This window comes from Ixodes scapularis, unplaced genomic scaffold (assembly GCF_016920785.2).
Source record: "Ixodes scapularis isolate PalLabHiFi unplaced genomic scaffold, ASM1692078v2 PGA_scaffold2__306_contigs__length_199485367, whole genome shotgun sequence".
In the NCBI taxonomy this organism is placed as follows: Eukaryota; Metazoa; Arthropoda; class Arachnida; order Ixodida; family Ixodidae; genus Ixodes; species Ixodes scapularis.
Genome location: NW_024609857.1, coordinates 1,781,662 through 1,799,934, shown reverse-complemented (window position 1 = coordinate 1,799,934; position 18,273 = coordinate 1,781,662). Strand labels below are relative to the sequence as shown.

The following is an 18,273-nucleotide window of genomic DNA, read 5'->3' as shown; positions in this document are numbered from 1 at the left end:
GCTTTCCTTCGAGGATTTGGACAGCTTTTGGAGTCCTCCCGGCAAAAAGGACACTCCCCAGAGAACTGCTTGTCTGTTCATTTCTTGTGTGTTTGTAAGAACAGGAGCTCTTACACTCACAGATTAGTATTTGATTCGGACTGTACGTTATCAACGTTTCTGCCTCCTGATATGTGCGTGTATAACTTAATTCGTGGTGGTTAACATCGGACTGTTTTATGGCACGATGCTTCGTTTTATTACTTGTTGTCGAGTACGTGGAAGAAGTTGTCTTCCGGATAGAGTTCTCTACTTCGCCGCATTTTCAGAGAACGGTATTTATTGCCTCTAGCATTTTCTTTTCATCACGCCGGGTATTGTGACCACTGACAGCTTGAGGAGTGCGGGGCGGGGCTTATTATGTTTGCGCTTTGTGATTGGTTCTCCTCTAATGCTGCCATCTCATTGGCCGAGGACCGTTAATGAGATACTCGAGACCAGTGTTGCGGAGTTGAAACTCCGGAGTTGGAATGATTCCGGAATCATTTCGCCCTTCCGCAACCCCGGAATAAAATGAGAATGGAATTATGTGCATTTTACCCGGAATGGAGTGGGAATGGAATAAGCTCTGTTCTTAGGTGAGCTGCGTCGATGTGGTCAATGGGGCGTTTGAAGCCGCATCATTGCACTTCAGGTAACTGACAGCTTAGTTATCTGACCGGCTTATGTTCCTTCTGGGATAAAAGCGGCACGCCCCAGTGAAGCAACTAAAACTGTAGAGTTGGAGGCGGACAAGGTCTCCCTCCTGGTGCCGCAAGACGCGACGCTAAAGGAACGAGTCGTACGCCACCAGGCAGGGACAGTGCCACACTGCTCGCGTTTCTTGGATGCGTGACTCTTCACTTAAAATGCATGTACACACTAAAAAATGCCTGCGCGTCTGCTCACCCGCAAAACACTCAAAGAGCGAATCTCCGCGATCTACGAAATCAGCTCAGCGAACGATGGGGCGGAACATCCGTTTAGACCTAAAAACGAAGTCTGCGCTGTAACATTACGCAATGCAAAGCGTCATGCTTGCATTGCGTAATGCCACAGCACAGACTTCATTGTTCCGCCCATCATTCGCTGTGCTGATTTCGTAGATCGCACAGATTGGCTCTTCGAGTGTTTTGCGGGTAAGTAGACGCGCAGGCATTTCTTAGAGTATCCTACTAGTAAATATATATATACGATTATTTCGTAAAAAAAACGGTGGTTCGAAGTTTTGCCGCGTGTTAAGAGCCTTTTACGTTTGGTAGCGCGACCGATATCTGCAGTGCCACCATACCTATATTTCCGGCAGCGCTATGTGCGACCACCGGTCGGCTTTGTAAAATCAATGCTTTCGGGTCGAGTTTTGCATATGTTTGCAGTTGTCTACGCGTTCGATAACCCCAGCTTTCTGCTGACGTTATTTACCGGCAACTTAATGTAGCTGTCAAGCGCCATCTTTCACGCTGGGGAATCAGAGGAATGGAATGAAACGGTTTAGCCATTCCAGAATTGGGAATGGGCCCAGTTTTTTTTATTTCTAGGAGTTCAAAAGGAATGGAATTATCGGAAAACATAATTCCCTGAAATGGAGCCAGAATGGAATGGGGGTGCTCCTTCCGAGATAGTGCTCGGGACGCGCTATGCCCTGCAATAGTCACTCTCAGTGACTATTGAGTGCGATGAATATATCTAAATGCTGGTTTACATAGCAACTTTTTTTACGTTTCCTTACCTCACGTATAAGTCACCGAAACATCCGAGTTTCGAATGTCGCGTGCCAGGCTATCGCATTGAACTTGTAGCCACGCTTCCTATGAATCACAGATGTCCTGGTGACCTGTAGCGCAAACAGATGCAAGCTTTCGTTGCGTAAGGTAACGTAAGAAAGCACAGTGTAAACCAGCCTCGGGAAAAAAAAATGAAAGGGGCCATGAAACGAATTTTGGGCTGGGATAAATGATTTTAAATTGGGACTTTACTAATCGCATATCGTTTAGTTGACCAAAAGGAAGGAAAGCAAATCTAAAAGCCATGTGCCCGCGCCTATGTCCTTGCCTTTGCTGCACCCAACTCCTGAGACAGACTATAGGCTCAATTCCCACCCCTGGCCGTTTTGATCTGGATGAGCATCGTACCGGCGTGTGGTCGTGCATCGCCACTGCGCAATGCACGTTAAAGACCCCAGGCTAGCGGTTGTTCTGCATTGGCTAAATTTTTCATCCACAGCCGAGACACCAGATGCCCGTTGGGTTTGACCAACTTCCGGCTGTATAAACATGCACACAACGTTATTATTATTGGACTTAGTCTGGATAATAGTTGCACACAGTGGTTAAAAAAAATGCAATCGTCAGTCAGAGACAGCGAGCCAGAGAAGCTAGGTTCTTGGTGATCGACCGAGACAGTGATATAAATACGTACGTAACCAACACAATAACTGAGCCATGTTTAAGGCTTCCCTGTTTGTACATACTCCCTCAATTGTGGGCATTCATCTTCAACACTGATAACTTTAGAAACAGCAATTTACGCGCAAATATTAGTACAGCAGAGAAAGCAATAAACCGTGCATTCAGTCGAAGCTCAACCCCCAGTGCATGCGTCCTTCCCTCGATAAGAGCTCCGCGCCTCGCGAGCCTGCACAGCCAAAGCTCACCGAAAGGCAACTAGTGCGTGTTGGAGGCGAGGCTTACGCTGAATGTTTTAACATATTTGCTTCTCATTCCAAATGTGAACACCGGCTTAAAAGCAACGGTTGATTTTCCTCCGCTCGCCGCCGTAATTTCGGTTCCCAGTGTTTACGTGCCTTCCGACCGCGCATAAAACGAGAACAAACGAAACTAGTTTGTGCCCGTGGTGCCGTCGACCCGGCTATTTGTTAACCAGGCCCGTCGTTAGAGCGTTTGATGTCGACTCACTGCTCCAGCCGACGCCTCCGAGGACTCACGCGTGCTCGCGAGGTTGGAGCGCGCACCCTTCGTCTGAACAAAGTCGAGCAACTGTGAACCATCGACGAAGCTTCGTTCCCCTTCCGAATCCGGCCTTCATTAGCGAGAAAGGCGTCCTCATTCTGCTCGGCAGAGTTCCTTGGGGACCTCGTAATTCCCCCGCTCGATTCTTTTCTTTCATGTGCGTGTGTGTGTGTAAAGGGGGGGGGGGGGGGGGGGGCACCGTGTTTGTCTGAGGACACGAGCTGCTGAAATTTTTACATTGACTTTCTTTCTCTTTTTATTTGTTTCAAAGGTTTCAAACTTAATGCCCTTATCCGCGATGTGGATGTGGTTTGTTTAAAACTAATAAGCTTTAAACAGGGTAGAATTTTTATTCGCCCGCACGGAAGTCTGCAACGCAAAAACACACACAAAAAAAAAAAAAAAAACGGGGACGAACGTGATAGTTGCAAAGTTGCACATAGCTTCTCTTTCTTTTCTTTTTTCCTTTTTTTTTTCACGTCAGCTTACATTGACCTTTTGAGGGTTCGAGTGCGAATTCCAATCTTTGCCTGCATTACAAACGTAGTTGATGTTTCGCAGAACACCACAGATGTAGCTTCCGGCGTGTAGTGATAGTTAGCTCCGTTACGATATCAAACAATAACCACCAGATCCCCCCCTTACCCTCTTCCACCAAAAAGATTTTAAAAAATTTTGAATTTTGGTCGAAATATATTTTGGAGCCGATTCGAGAAAAGGTGTACGGCGGCGCAGGACGGGGCTGCCCGATCCCGAGCAGTGCCCACCGAAGCCCCGGCCGCGGCCAATCGATCTCGGTCCGAGGCAGTCCCGGCCCGTGAGCCACGGGGGATCGACGCCTTCCTTCCGGCAGAGCACGCGGCCGGCCGGTTTCAGTCAATGCAGGCGGCGGACGAACGAGCCGGCGGCGGCCCGCCATAAAAGAAACCCGCGTTCGCTCTGCGGTCGTTTCGGTTCGGGTCGTTAAGAGCTGGACCAATAAAACCAGCGCACTGCGAGACCCCACGACGCTTGCGGGGCGCCACGGGAGGGTCACCCATCAGCGGCCCTCGGGGTTTGGCCTCGCGCCGAAACGCGAATCTTGCCCCCCCCCCCCCCCCCCCTTTTTTTTTTTTTATGGCTCCATATCTGTCACGTATAACTTAGAAAATGCCCCGGGCTTTCTGAAACGCGCAGAAAAATAAAAAAAAAAAAAAAGGAACGTGAGTTCCTTCTGCCGCAAAGTACGGGTATATTGAATATTACACCAGAAGAGCAGGAAATACAGAATCCAACAGCCGTGCTTACTCGGTGAATAACTTCCTGAGTGTATGCTTCATCGGAATGCACTTGAAACACGGGCAGCGAGATGGGCGATCCGCTTTGGGCTCACACCCACGGAGGCAAAACGGGTGGACGACTTTTCGGCCCAAACACACCCTCGGAACGTGATGGTGATTTATCGTCTCCCAAGTTCGAATCGATTCAATAAAGACCGACGGTCAAGCACTCGAGCGCATCACTGTGCAATTAGGCACTCCGGTCTTCTGCGTTCCTCGAAGAAAGATTCCGGAGTTTGACCGGAAAATATTGCCTTTGCTTGACTCGCGCTGCGTTAATGGAAGCGTTGTTCAGCTGTCTACACGCAAAGGACGTGCGCTCTACGAGGCCCAACTGAGCCTTGGTCCGTTCCCTGCGCAGGGACGAAGGCCCCGGTGCCCACCGGTGTCCCCTGTGCCAGAACACGGATCTGAACCTGGAGGCCGGCTGCCGCTGCGTCGACTGCGGTCGCGTCGCCTGCCAGCGGTGCGGGGCGGCCGTGCCGCAGCCGGACGGAAAGGTGCGTCTATGTCTGTGGGGTATATGCTGGCTCACGCGGATCCATTGCACTAAAACGAGCCTGCAAAAAGGGGGCCTGCACATGGAAATCTCAAACTTTCTCGCACTTACAGTAACAGGGGTAGCCTTGCCGTATTAAATTTCAAGGTGTAGTTATTTTTGTGGAAGAAAGGGGAGCAACGAATTTGCTACAGTCAGCGTTTGGCTCGTTCGCAGACGACCGAATTAGCGATGTTATTAACTTGTGGCACCCATCGGGAGATGACGCCACAAGTTAATATCGTCGCTAACACGGCTGTCTGCGAACGCGCCGAACGCTGACTTTGGCAAGTTTGTTGCTCTTGTTTTTTTAAAGGGAAAGAACTTCGCCTTGAAGTTTAGCGCGGTAAGACTGATTTATTCAGTGCACACTCTGTGAGAGTTTGAGCTTTCTATGTGAAGGCGCCGATATTCCCGGTTCGTTTTAGAGCGTTAGATCCGCTTGCGGCACCTTATAGGCCTCCTGCGCCTCCCAGGGGTCGTTACGAAAAGGGACTTGTTAAGACTTGTTTTGGGAAGTAAAAACTTTAGCGTCTCAAAGTGTCTCACATATAGAAGTGCAGCTGCCCTGGCGCAGAACGCGATCACGAGGAAAAATACAAAGAGACAATAAAAATTCGAACGCCGTCGAAGCACAGGTCAAGCTAAGACGCTAAGCACCTTTTCCGCAAGGGCGCAGCCATCTTCTAATGTCGTCCCTTCTGGTACGCGTTAAAACATCGTTTTGGCCTTTCCACGCCGCGGGAAGGCGTTCACGAATGATGCGTGTTTGTCACACATTTTTGTTTCGCCTCGCCTATATTTTTTCGCGTATTCCAGGTTGAAATGTTTGATTATTTTTTTCCTCCCGCATTCCAGATTCGAAACCTACGTCACTCAGAACGAAAAGAAATGAAACTCGTCTAAGTGCGTGAGCTACGTGAGCCAAAAGAAGCCGTTCACACGTTTAAATGTAAAAGTAAGAAATACGTTGGGATTAACGATATTTACGACGCCAATAGGCCGATCTCACCAGCCAGTTTGACTAAGGCACCGCTGCCGCAATGCATCGAGGGGACTTTAGTCTTTAGGCACGTGGGACAACCTCGCTGGAGCTCTGCGCGTGTAGAGCACGAGATGGCACGAGTCCTCTCATGCACTGCCGTCTGCCTTCTGTGAACTAAAGTTATGGCGGCGTCACGGATGCGCCGAACGCTTAGTGAGATCGGTCTATTGTTCTTACGTCGCAACGCAGAGAAAAGAGACGCGTACCCTAGCGGTGGTGGCATGAATCTGGCACTTTCTATTGTCTTGCGGTGTTTAATCTAACCGACGTCGAACGTCGAAAGGTCTTTTTACGGTCTTGAGCACTACACAGAAAAAAAAAAAAAAAAAAACTCAGCAAAGATGCCATAAGTAGTGCGAAGCCCGATCACGTGAGCTTGTACTACCCAAAATGAGAGCTCTACAGTTTGTTCAAAGTGCCAGTGCAAGAAGCTTATAGATCTATAGCGCGGTGCTTTTGAAACTAAAGCCACCGTTACTGATCTGTGCATATCTCACAGAGATGCTGAGCAACTAAATATTACAAATTTACAAAATAAATTTATCGCTTGCGAGAAGCAGCGTAGGCTCCGTAGCGTGACTCTAATTTACCTGGGCTGTCCTCTTTTTATTAGGCTGGTGCCGCACTTCGCGACACCAAACCTTGCGTTTTACAGGAAAAGAAGAAGTAGCGTGTGATAAAACGGAGGCGAAGCATCAGTCAAAGTTAGGAACTGGTTCCAGAACAAGTTCTTTCACGCGTTCGAGCTTTAAAAAAAAAAAAAAGAAAGATTCGTGCGACAAAATTATCCGAAGAATCCACTCAAACTCGTGTGATGTACCGCGTGCGCGGTTCTTCGGACAATATTTCTATCTCTATCTCTTACGTTCTTGCTCTATTTTATCTCTCTTTTTATTTCTCTTTCTCCACCTCTCTATCTTTATGTCGTGAAAAGTATACCTGAGTTTAAAAAAAATGTTCCACATGTTCGCCGCTTGGTAGCGTTACATTTTTAGTGTGAGTTCTAAAACCCCGCTTCATTATATTTTTAAACAAAACTATAGATCGTTACATTATGCGCCAAGACATGCAATCCGAAGTTAGGTTACTTTTTTTTTTGTAGGAACCAGATATTAACTGACTAATCAACGTATTCGATGGAATCGTTTGATCCCCTTTGAGCTGTATGCGAAAACAAGGTCATACAAGAAATTTTTCTCATTTTATTCCTAAGGATTTTATAGCAAACTCAGTCGGGTTGATTGTGATGTCTCGTCAAGAGGAACATTTTAGAAAGCGCGGTTTTATCGCATCGAGAATTTCCGTAACAGCACGCCCTTCGGAAGCGTCGCGTGCACTTGAGAACCTAGTTTAATGCCTTGTAAAACATTCTAATCTCGAAGACAGCAAATTGGTTTTCTGGATGTTATCTGTTCGCTTTATGGAAATCTGTTTTTACCAGGAATGAAGTATATATATATTGTTTTCTGCTGCGATATGCGTGCCGAATCCGTCGTTTATTTATTACGAAATTTCTGTTCCTAGTTCTTTATCGAAATGTGCACGAGAAGCCATTAAAAATGAGAAGATTCTTTTTCACACGTTCGCCGCAAAATGGTTCATTCAACAAAAATAAAAAATCGCAAAAAAAAAAAAGAAAAAACAAACAAACAAAAAAACAGACATGTCTCTCGGCCCAAATTTATTTTCTCGCTATCGCTCTACAATCCTTGAGGAAACGTTGTCTCGGGGGAACCGTCTGAGGACGCCGGCTCCTTCGGCATGTCCCAAGGTTAACGCCTCTCCAAGGACCCCCAAACGACCTGTCTTGTAGCGACAACAAGCGCTGATGCAAAAACCGGCATAAAGTTTAGCCTTGTAATGTATTCACGGCTAGATTCTTTCTGATAGATGTTGGTGCATTGCGGCATCTATAGCAACAAAACAAGACAAAAGAGCAGCGGAGAGTCAACTAAAACTGATGAAAGTTAGAGATATGGCCAAACTTAAAAACAAAATATTACGATCGAATTTCTATGCATTGGTCAATTAACATTAAATTAAAGTTGTGTGGCACACACAACAACTTAAGTGCCAAGCATTTGTGTTCTTTTGTCTCAATAATCTACGTAATTTTGTTTCAGAGGGGAGGAAGTTTTTCTTACCATTCCCTAGAACGTTGGTCTAGGAAACGTTATCTTCACTTTGCTCGTCCTGCAGAGGCCTTGGATCTGCAATGACTGCCACCGCAAGTTCGAGCAAAACCAATCGACCAAGATGCGGTTTCAGCCTCAGCAGCAGCAGCAGCAAGGCGGCTTCCATGAGGGCCCCATTCAGCAGAGGCGACCACCTGTGCAGCACGGGCAAGAGGATCATCGACGTCAGCCAGAACAGCCGTACCAGCAGCAAGAGGGCGGCTATGGGTACCAGGACCAGCGACGACCTCAGGAACCACACCAGGGGGCCCAGAGGAGAACCCAGGAAAGTCACTATGCTCAGCAGCAACACCAGCTTCAGCAGCAGCAACTTCAGCAGCCACGCAGAGATCCAGAAGCTGAGCGGCGCCTCGACCATCAGGTCCAGCAGCAGATGCCACATCAAACGCAGCAGCAACATCCTTACCAGCAGCCTCAACAGCAGCAGCCACTTCAGCTACAACAGAATCAGCAACAGCAGTTGCCACGTCGGTTGGATCAGCAAGATGCGCGGCGACAGCAGCAGGACCAACAGACAGAGCAGCAGAAGAAACTAGAGGAACAGCAACAGCTGGAACTGAGGCGTCAAGAGCACCTTCAGCAGATGGAATATCGCAAAGAACAGGAACAGCAGTACCAGGCTGAGCAGCAACAGCTGCTTCAGATTCGTAGGATAGAACAACTTCAGCAGCAGCAACTTCAACAGCAGCAACAGCAGCAGCAGCAACAGCTTCAGCAGCAACAACTTCAGCAGCAACAGCTTCAGCAACAACAGCAGCAGGCGCAGCAGCAGCAGCAGCAGCAGCAACAGCAGCAACAGGGCCGTGGCTTCGAATCCACGAGGACGTCGTCACAGGGCTCACCTCGAATGGGCACCGGCATGATGAATGGACAGCTCAGATCCGGTCACGGGACGTCAGGCACGCAAGACAAGGTAGGTCTGGCTGCCGTGGTTACAACGAGATTGTGTGGGATGCCATATTGCTCTCACAGCCGTGGGTAGACAATGGAGAACGCTTTTGGGCTAATTTAAAATTGTGAACGAGGTATTTTGCACGATTTTGCATTCAACTGTATGGTCGGTACTCCTAAAGGGCGAAGTAAAGTCCGAATTTTAGACTGCAGGAAGTTTCTCCACCCCAAGGAGCCCCTAGAATGAGAGCCAGTGAAGTACGACTGAAGTCGCTGTAAGGCAGACAGTGCCCTTCTTACAACACACTACCTGTATTCGCAAAAAAACAACATTAGATGACTGCTAATAAAAACAAAGTTAATTAATTTGATAACGTCATTATGACTACATTGATGGGGTTACTATACTTCGTTTCAGCTTCGGTCCAGACGCCGCCAAAGCTACAAGCGCGAGCTCCGGGCTTTCAGCATCCCTGTCAAGCACGCGCGCTCGTGCAGTGCAAGCACTGTTCTGGGCCACATGCTCGCGCTTGTAGCATCGGCTGCGTCTGGACCGAAGCTGAAACGAAGTATAGTTCCAAAAGCGGCCCCCCGTTCTGCGTTCACATATGAAAAGGAAGATGAGTATTCAACGGTACTACATCCACGCGCAAATATAGCCTTTTGCGGTACGTCCGCTATACCCGAGCCTTTTGTTTTTAAACAACACGCTTACGGCAGAGAAGGCACTTGTATAATCTCTGATATAACCAGCAATTCTTATTCTCTAGATCAGACGCGCGGCTCGCGCACGACAGGCTCCGATAGGCCCGTTTCCGTGGCCGGAGAGCTTATAGATCTGCCCTTGGGTTTGTTCGCAGGCGCGGGAGCGAGCCCGGCCGGAAGAAGCCAAGCCACGTGAGTATGCCCCTGACGACGTAGAGCCGGTAGTTTCTCCCCCGGGTAACGGCAAGGCGCTGAGCGAAGAAGAGTACGAGGACGACGACGACTACGACAAGGAAGACGAGGAGGAAGAGGAGGAGGACAGCGACGAAGAGGAGGAGGAAGAGGAACTGTGCGTGGACCGGTACTACGAGCGCAGCCCCGGAGACGTGTACACAATCCCGGAGGAAGAGGAAGATCAGGGGCCCGAGGGCCGCCTTAAGGGTGCCGACACTGACACGGCGCCGTCCTTGCTGCGATGGCGAGGTAACCCGCACCCAGCGGAGTCCCCCGGACCACCAACCCCGCCGCCTTCTCGCTGACCCACCCCGCGCACGACCCCGGGACGCTGGCTGCGCCGCCCAACGAAAGGGCCGCACGTTAGCGGTCGACTTGCGGTTCGACCGGAGCAATACAGCGACAGCGCCTCAGGCGATAGTCCAGCCTTTCCCCTTTTTGATTTCACCCGGGACTAGAGATAGGCTTTTACGAGGAGCAAAAGACAACGTCCCAAGGATGCCTGGGACCTTGCCCTTGTCCTCCCTCTGTCTTTTCTTCAACTGCCGTGGGTTAATCAAACACTGCAAATGCAGACCAGCCAGCCTGCAGGATTACCATTGAACTTCGGATTGTGTAGGCCGGTCCTCTTGCGGGCGAATTACCCGGAGCAATTGAACTAGTCGTGAATAGCGAAACAAGGTAAAAAATGGTTTAGAACGATATGTGGTGCTTTTTTAGTTAATCACCCATAAACCAAGGCATTCGTATGATGCGAAACCTATTTAAAAGCCTCCGAGATAAGGCCTAGAATTCAAACGCAAACGGATGAAAGCATTATGCATGCTTTGTTCTTATTCCGCCTGCAGTACCGAACAAACAAGATGTCTGACTGGTATTGCAGATGGTAAAGCTCAAGATTACTTATGAGGGGGGAATAGAGAAGCAGATATGCAGACGGTCTAAAAGTCGCTAGTAAGGTTACATTCCCCTTTGGCGTCTCTTCTGTTCGTTTGTTCATTTATTAAGCTTTCTCTTTTAGCCGATATCCTGGCCTTTCTTACAAAGGAACGGCGCAAATCCCCGACTCCGCGAAATAAGGACCGCCTCCCGTCCGTGGGTTTTCGGCTGCGTTGCTCCGGGCGGCACAGCCAGTGTCCCGGGCCGCGCGTGGGCCCGTCTTCGCCTCGTGTCGTACCGCCTAGCACCAGGACTCAGTTTGTGGAGGATCACTGGTGGAAGAAGCCCTCGCGAGCACCGGGGACCAGCGGGGAAAAGCGCTATCGGCCGTCCCGACCCACCGCTCCTCACGAGGCGATTCGTGGTTGCACAAACTTGCGTTTTCTTCCGACCGGAGACTTTTTCCCCCACCTAGGGATCAAGGTCTACCCCTCACGGGTCCTTCTTTGCTCGCTTTTCTCTTTCCTTCTCGTTCGTTTCCTAGTTCTCAAAATTTGGCTCACGCAGAACGCAGAGAGTGGCATCAGCTACGCCCGGCAGGCCCGCAACCGCTCAGCCCCCCTTTGTTTTTGTTTTTTCTTATTTTTTTTTACAAGAAGTTCTAAGGGCCGACAACGACAAATTTGACACCAACAGTAAAAGAATGAACGACATCCGACCCCCTAATGTTCACATCTATTTTCATCTATCTGTGTTCCTCCTGCTGTCGGCGACACGGCGTTGTCGGCGTCATCCTGACCGGAATACAACCTAACAGAATCTGACACCCTGCCAAGCTGGCATTTTATATGTAATTAAGTTGAAAATCATTGGGACGACAGGCCAATCGACTCGCGAACCCACACTGCAAGCTGCCCTCGGCATGCCCTGGTTTGCCGATTCTTTAAACTGCTTTTTGTCTGAAGGTCTAAAGATCACTGCTATGTCTGTGCATGTGGTGGGTACGTATACACTACGGACATTTCAGAAATCTCTAGAACGTTTCAGAAACAATAAAACGACTTTTTTACTTTTGATCAACATCAGTTATACGTAAACATTAACCCCTAAAATTAAAAAAAAAATTTTTTTTTTACTTTACACGTTTATTGTTACAAAATGCATGGTAGAATCCCATGCGGTGTTAAGGTCATCAGTTAATGTCCACAGCGAACATGCAAATGGGCTGGCGATGCTGAGAGCTCATTCCATGCTATGGATATTATTTGAGTTCATCGAGTTCTGCCACGACACTGACTAGCCATGACCGCGAACCCGAATATCCCACAGCGCATTGGACGTAAACGAGTGCAAGCCGAGCGGTGATACAGCGCTCGGGTTAAATCGGCGAGCTGCGTTCTGTTGACTAATTTTGGAACCAGAAATGTTACCACTTGGCATCGCAGACGTAACATTTTAAAGTCACAAATATTTATAATGGGGAAAGTAAAACGTAGTCCGCCCCCGTTTGAAATTTACGAGATATTAGTGAACTGATGTTGATGACAGAACGTGGACGTTTGTCCTTGCCGGCTGCACTGCACATCATTCCTTCAGTTGTTACGTTAGCTGAATTAATAATGTTAATTTTAACCCTCATGTTATAGCGTGCTCCTGTCACAGCGTTCAATAATTCAGTTTGAGAAACTAACGTTTCTTTGTTCTTTTAAAGAATCGGCGAACCAACCGCACCAACGCGTTCTGAGCCGTTCGAGTTCCACCTATACAGTCCTTCAGCTTACATAATAGGTGCTAAGAATGCATGCAGTAAAATCCGTTCGACGTCTTCCGCCGGGTTTTGGCTGCGTTGCGACGATGTCTTTGCAACGATAGAAAGCTCGAGTTGGAGGTGGAGCCGTTCGCCCGTGCCCGACTGTACAGCCGCGCTTGTTCCACACGCACCCCCCGGGCACCACGAGGCGGTAGCCGAGCGAGCTGATGCTGCTGCGACGTAGACAGCGGTCTGTTTGGTTCCCAGCCTGGGTTTCTTTCTAGATCCTTTGGTTCCTTCTTGGTTTTGTCCGGGTACGCCAGATGCGTCCCTGCCGGCTAGCGGCGATGCGGGGTGGGGGCGCCGGCAGCGTTGTCCGGGGCTCGAAAGGCCACGCATTCGGAACGGCGGCGGCGGCGGCCCACCAACTCGTGAGCTTGTGATCCGACAGACTGAGTGCTGCGGTGCAGGGTCGTTGTGTGCACCCCTCATTGCCTGGCTCCAGTCGGCACGGAAGCTCTCCTCCGCAAGGCGGCGTACCGCGTTTTCTCTTGCCAGCGAACCGATTCAGGCAGAATGCGCGCACGCAGAGCCCGCTTCGAAAAGCTTCTCTCGAGGCAAACAGAGGCAGTACTCGTGAAATAAAGGGAAACCTGCATCCGCCGGCTAAACCAACGATCTTGTACAAGCGTGTCAAATCTCGAAGCAAGAGCTCTTTTTTTCTTTTTACTTTTTTGTCTTCTCGTAGGCGAGTCCAATTAAGAAAAGACAAATGATTGGCGTTGCTCCGCCGCGTCGCATACTCATCTGAGAGTGCTGACATGCTAAGTAACTTGTCATAATGCGTTACCTAATTTAGACTCGCAGATAATTTGTAATAAAGTCCTTTTTTTTTGGGGGGGGGGGGGGTTCATACGCAGGATTCAAGATTAATTATGGGGTAGCCGGCACATTTTTAGAGTGGTCAACACCTCCGTAGAATTTAAAATATAATATAGATAAGGGAAAGAGGAAAGCACCTGGAGACCTGAAAACTCCCCAGACCGGCCGAGGTTGGGCTTCGCCGCATTAGGGTCGTTCCCCTTAGCGCGTGGCGTGCGGCGAGCCCGAGACGAGAGCTTCCCTGCCGAGCACCCGTCGATGTTGTCGCGTGGAGGTTGGCCTTTGTCGCCTTTTTCCTTCGTTTGGTTCCTGTGCGTTTCTTCGTGTTTGGTTGGGTCTCTCCTGTGTTCCCGAACTTACGTTGCCCGTTTACTCCTGTGTTTGCGGTGTGCCTGCTGCCCTCCCCGCTCCCCGTTCTGGCCGTACCTGCTGGACCCCCCCTGCCTCCGTCCCATTCACATGTGTGCGCCTTCCCCAATTGTGCCTGGATGTGATCTCGCAGTTCTTGCCGCGGGCATCAAGAGCTGTCAGCGATCAGTGCTGTGATTGTTTGCGTTGTGTCCAAGTTTGGCGCCTTATACTGGAAACCTTGACATTAGGATCGCTCACATGTCCACAGAGTTATGACCCAGTCAGTATAAAATTTGATGGAGCGCGCGTGGTGTGTGCAGACATACAGCACAAAAATCGTACAAGTACTGGTTGGATCCATTGCGCCAGTTTTTGTACTGCATCAACTAGTTGAATTGGTCGTCTGTTGTGCGTGTTCCTCAGCAATGAGGCGTGCCTGTGGCCTCTCGTAATTTCTGAAACGTAGAGAATCAGTGGCCTGAGGGACAAGTATGCATATAAAACGAATGATCGTTATTCGCTTGTTTCCTATCAGGTTCATGGCATTTACTGTTCCAGCTCGTCTACACACTTACGTTCTGAGTGAGGTGAATAGTGCTGTTACCTCGCTTAAGCACATACTCGAGTCACTGCTTACATAACTTCTTCCTCTTACATTGTTAATGGTGGGAACCAAGATAGACCGCAGGAATACCGTTCCATGTGGGTCTTACAGTGATTAAACGGTTTCCAGTTGACGTGCCAAAGGTTTAATAATATCCATTGCGGACTAAGCCGGTTGTAGCTTCTGGTCAGTCGTGACAGCCCGTGAAGCCAATGGCGAGATCTGGGTGACTCCTGTATTTTATCGTGTTCCTGTTCAATGAAGTGTAATAGTAAACATCTCATTCTGTACCCGGACCTATGAATTCCTAAGAATATCTCTGAGCAGCGCTAATCAATTTTGAGTCTTCACGAGAGTGACCTGGTAGTCGTTCCTGGCTTTCTTTCCTCGAGGTGATTTACGTGCGAAGAGGTGAAATCTCAAGACCGTATCATTCGTTCAGTAAGTAATAAGAAACCATACATATTTGAAGGTAAGACAATACTTAGCGCATCTGCGTTGCGTGCCCGTGGAAGGGACCTTTCCTTACAGTCTGATACATCTTAATGTGAACCCTTCGCCCACCTTTTTTTTTCTTTTAGCATCTTGTAAATATCTCTACTCGAGCTACCGATCGGGCCCGTGTTTACGCTTTACAGTGTCCTCGTAACATGACTTTACTTTCAATTGACTGATTTCAAATATGCGGGACAATATCAGTAATGGAATGAATCACTTCGCGTTCAATGACCTTCTATCACGTAGAATGAACGACCAGCGCTTTACAAAACATCGAACTGTCTCGGCACATATTTTTCCAGTACCTATACCATTCATAAAGAAATGTCTGGGGTGTTCATTACAAATTCTCGCTACAATCAAAATACGTGCCATCAAAAACCTTAGCCAAGGCTGGACTTTATGGGGCAAATATGCTGCGAGCAATCGACGAATTTTTCCCGGCGGTTTTTCTCTGCGCGTGGCATCGGCAAAGTGACTGCCATGCCGCACGCAAAGGGCGCGTGCCGCAGGGCGAAGATCGCCAGTTATTCGTCGCATAATGCACTCCATGGAATTTCAGCCTTTAGGATTGCCAAGGGCGTCGAGATTTTAAGCCACCCGTGATCTGCTCATGATGCCAGTCCAAATCCGAACAGAGGTCCGGTTTCAGAGTGAGGACGTCCGCTCCCAGCCCAGTAACCGGTGGGCAACCGAGCGGGTGCTGAGCGTCCGGGTGGCCTGTGTGTCGTTTCAGGCGGTGGGCCGCAGCCATCGCAGCCGGGCCTGGGGGAGACGCTGCAGCGTGTCCCGGGCGGTGTCTCGGGCGCGTTCCCGAGGCAGCAGGTAACGACCGGCAGCGCGTGGGGCGAGACAGACGCTTGTCCGCTGGCCGCGGGGGCGGGGAGCGCGTTCAGCACGCCGCTCGCGAACGGGCAGCAGAGACAGCTCGCGCCGCCACAGGACAAGGCCCCGCCCGCCGAGAGCGCCGCGGTCGCGCCCGTGTTCGCGTCCATACCCAGAACCGTGCCCCTGACCAGCGTGTCCCAGACTGTGCCACAACAGCCGACCGTGGAAGCCAGGCCGCAGGACGCGTATCAGGCGCAGAGCGCGTTCACCCCCGTGGCGCCTCAGCATCACGCGGCGCCTCAGCAGCAGGCTGCGACGCAACACCCGGTCGCGCCTCAGCATCAAACCGCACCTCAGCATCACACCGCGCCTCAGCACCAAGCCGCGTCTCAGCAACAAGCAGTGCCTCAGTTTCAGCCCGTACCTCAGCATCAGACGGCACCTCAGCAACAGAGTACATCTCAGTATCAGGCCCTGCCCCAACATCAAAGTGCGCCCCAGTTCCAAACCGCGCCTCAGCACCAGACTACTCTTCAGCAACAAAATGGGCCTCAGTACCAGAGCCCGCCTCAACACCAGGGCGCAATTCAGTACCAAAGTGCAGCCCAGTATCAGACCGGGCCTCAGCCTCAGCACCAAGCATCGCCTCAGCAGCAGGCACCCCAGCAGTACCAGGCTGCCCCTCAGCACCAGACGATGCCCCAACAGCAAGCTCCCCCTTCCGTAGAAGTGATCGAGCCGCAGGCGGGGGACAGTGCGCAGGAGCGCCTGGGGGCCGACGTCGACCAGAAGCCCAAGAGTATCGAGCTGGCGCAGAAGCGGACCAAGCCGGAGTCCCAGGATTGGTCTCCCGTGACAGACCTGTCTCCGATCCTGGACGTGTCCCCTTCGGTGGAGGCCGCCGAGCAGGAGCTCATGCGGCGCTTCCAAGAGGACGACCGGCCGCCGCTGGGAATCCCCAGAGCTACCAGCGGGACCATCTCGGGCATGCTGGCGGACTTCAACAAGGCCATGGGCCTCGCGTCCCCTGGCCAAGAGCCCCCCGGTGAATCGGCCGACACCCCGGCTACTCCGAAGCGCGTACACCGGCGTCTGCCGCAGCCCACCATGGAGCAGATGCAGGCCGCCGTGGCCCTAGCAGCTCAGGGCCCGGGCCAGTCGGCAAGACCTGTGTCGCCCATGGTTCCGGCGGCGCGCAAGGAGGCCGGTACGACAGCGACGGCAGTGCCGACAGTAGCGAAACCCGTGCCGGCGCCTCGCGCTATCAGTGCCCCGACAGTTTTGACGGTGGCTGTGAGCGGAACTGTGGTGACCGCCACGGTGGCTCCTCCAGGTGCTACCATGACGCCTCAGCCGGCGCCCTGCAAAGACGAACTGGGCGTACCCGGCGGGGCGACTCTCTCCTCGTCTCCCGTGCCCTTGACTAGGACTCTGACCCCCGTGACGCCGCAGACCCCCGGTCCCCAGGTACGTGATCCCGGGGAAGGGGCCCCCCCTAGCCCAGAGAGGCGCTTCTAGGGACGCGTTGCACTGCCCTCGCGATACGCTCGCGCCACCGCATGCGTGACGTGTCCCGACCCCGCGCCGAGGCCGCTGACGGGCCGCGACCCCGTCGCTCGTGTTCTCGCGCTCGCATGTCGCCGTCCGGTGAGTGGCATCTTTCGTCAAGCTTTCCGCCCTCGCTTCACGCTGAAAAAAATCCGTTCTTGGGAGGACCTAGCTAAGCTATCGTCTGGTTGTCCCCATTTCCATCCCTCCCTGGGTTGGAGATGGTCCGTGACATCCTATCGGGAGACTGTGCATTAAAGCGCACTTTTGTTTAGAGTGCTCATGCAGTGCTTCAGCAACCGAACAACTCTTTTAGAACGGATTTTCCTCGGAGTGTGGTTTGCCCTGCTCTCTCGCGACTCTGTGCAGCGGACACGCGCAGCGCAGCCTGCAAGGACACGTAAGCCTCCATCTTCTCTGCCGGTCCCTCTTGCAAATGACTCGCGGGGATCCACGTGTCGGAGTCAGGGCAGGTCACGGTGGGAGATGTAGCGGCGACTCGGAGCGCCCTCAGCACGGCGGAAAGCCTCCGGGGACTCGCGTTCTTTGGCCCCACCCGAAAGCTCGTCGTCACCGGCGTAGTGAAGCCGGTCGCATGACTGAAAGTCGAGTGGTTCACCGCTGTACTGACACGCCACCGCTGCGTCCCGCGTGGCGTGACCTACAGCGTCGCAAGGCATGCTCCGCTTTCCGACGTCGCTTTTTGGTCGCCTCTTTTGGCCCGTCTGCCGCGAGTCGGAGGCAAACAACGTGTCCGAGGGCAGTTCAACGTCGGTCCCGCCTCCCGTAGTGTCTTGTCGTGCGCCAACCTCGTTAACACCGCTTATTTTTGGTCTTCATTTACACGCACTTGAAGAGACGCAGCAGAGCGTCTCTGGCTTGATTCCCCTTCCCTTAGTTTTTTCTCTCTTTTTTTGTATTTTCATAATACGTAGAATTACGTAGTGTTTTCGTTATCTTTTAGATGCTGTAGGAGCCTTTTGTTTTACATTCGCACTTAATGTTAGTCCCAACTACAG

General features: G+C 51.1%; 1 protein-coding gene across 1 annotated transcript in view; it reads left to right on the top strand.

Moving 5' to 3' along the window:
• Positions 1-8,861: 8,861 nt before the first annotated feature.
• The window catches only part of LOC8040914 (proline-rich protein 36), a 12,136-nt gene continuing 2,724 nt past the window's right edge, over positions 8,862-18,273 (top strand). The window contains exons 1-3 of the mRNA XM_042292146.1: positions 8,862-8,997; positions 9,836-9,872; positions 15,615-17,173. Coding sequence (XP_042148080.1) covers positions 8,932-8,997; positions 9,836-9,872; positions 15,615-17,173 — 1,662 coding nt within the window. The 5' untranslated portion in view covers positions 8,862-8,931. The remainder of the gene's footprint in view (positions 8,998-9,835; positions 9,873-15,614; positions 17,174-18,273) is intronic.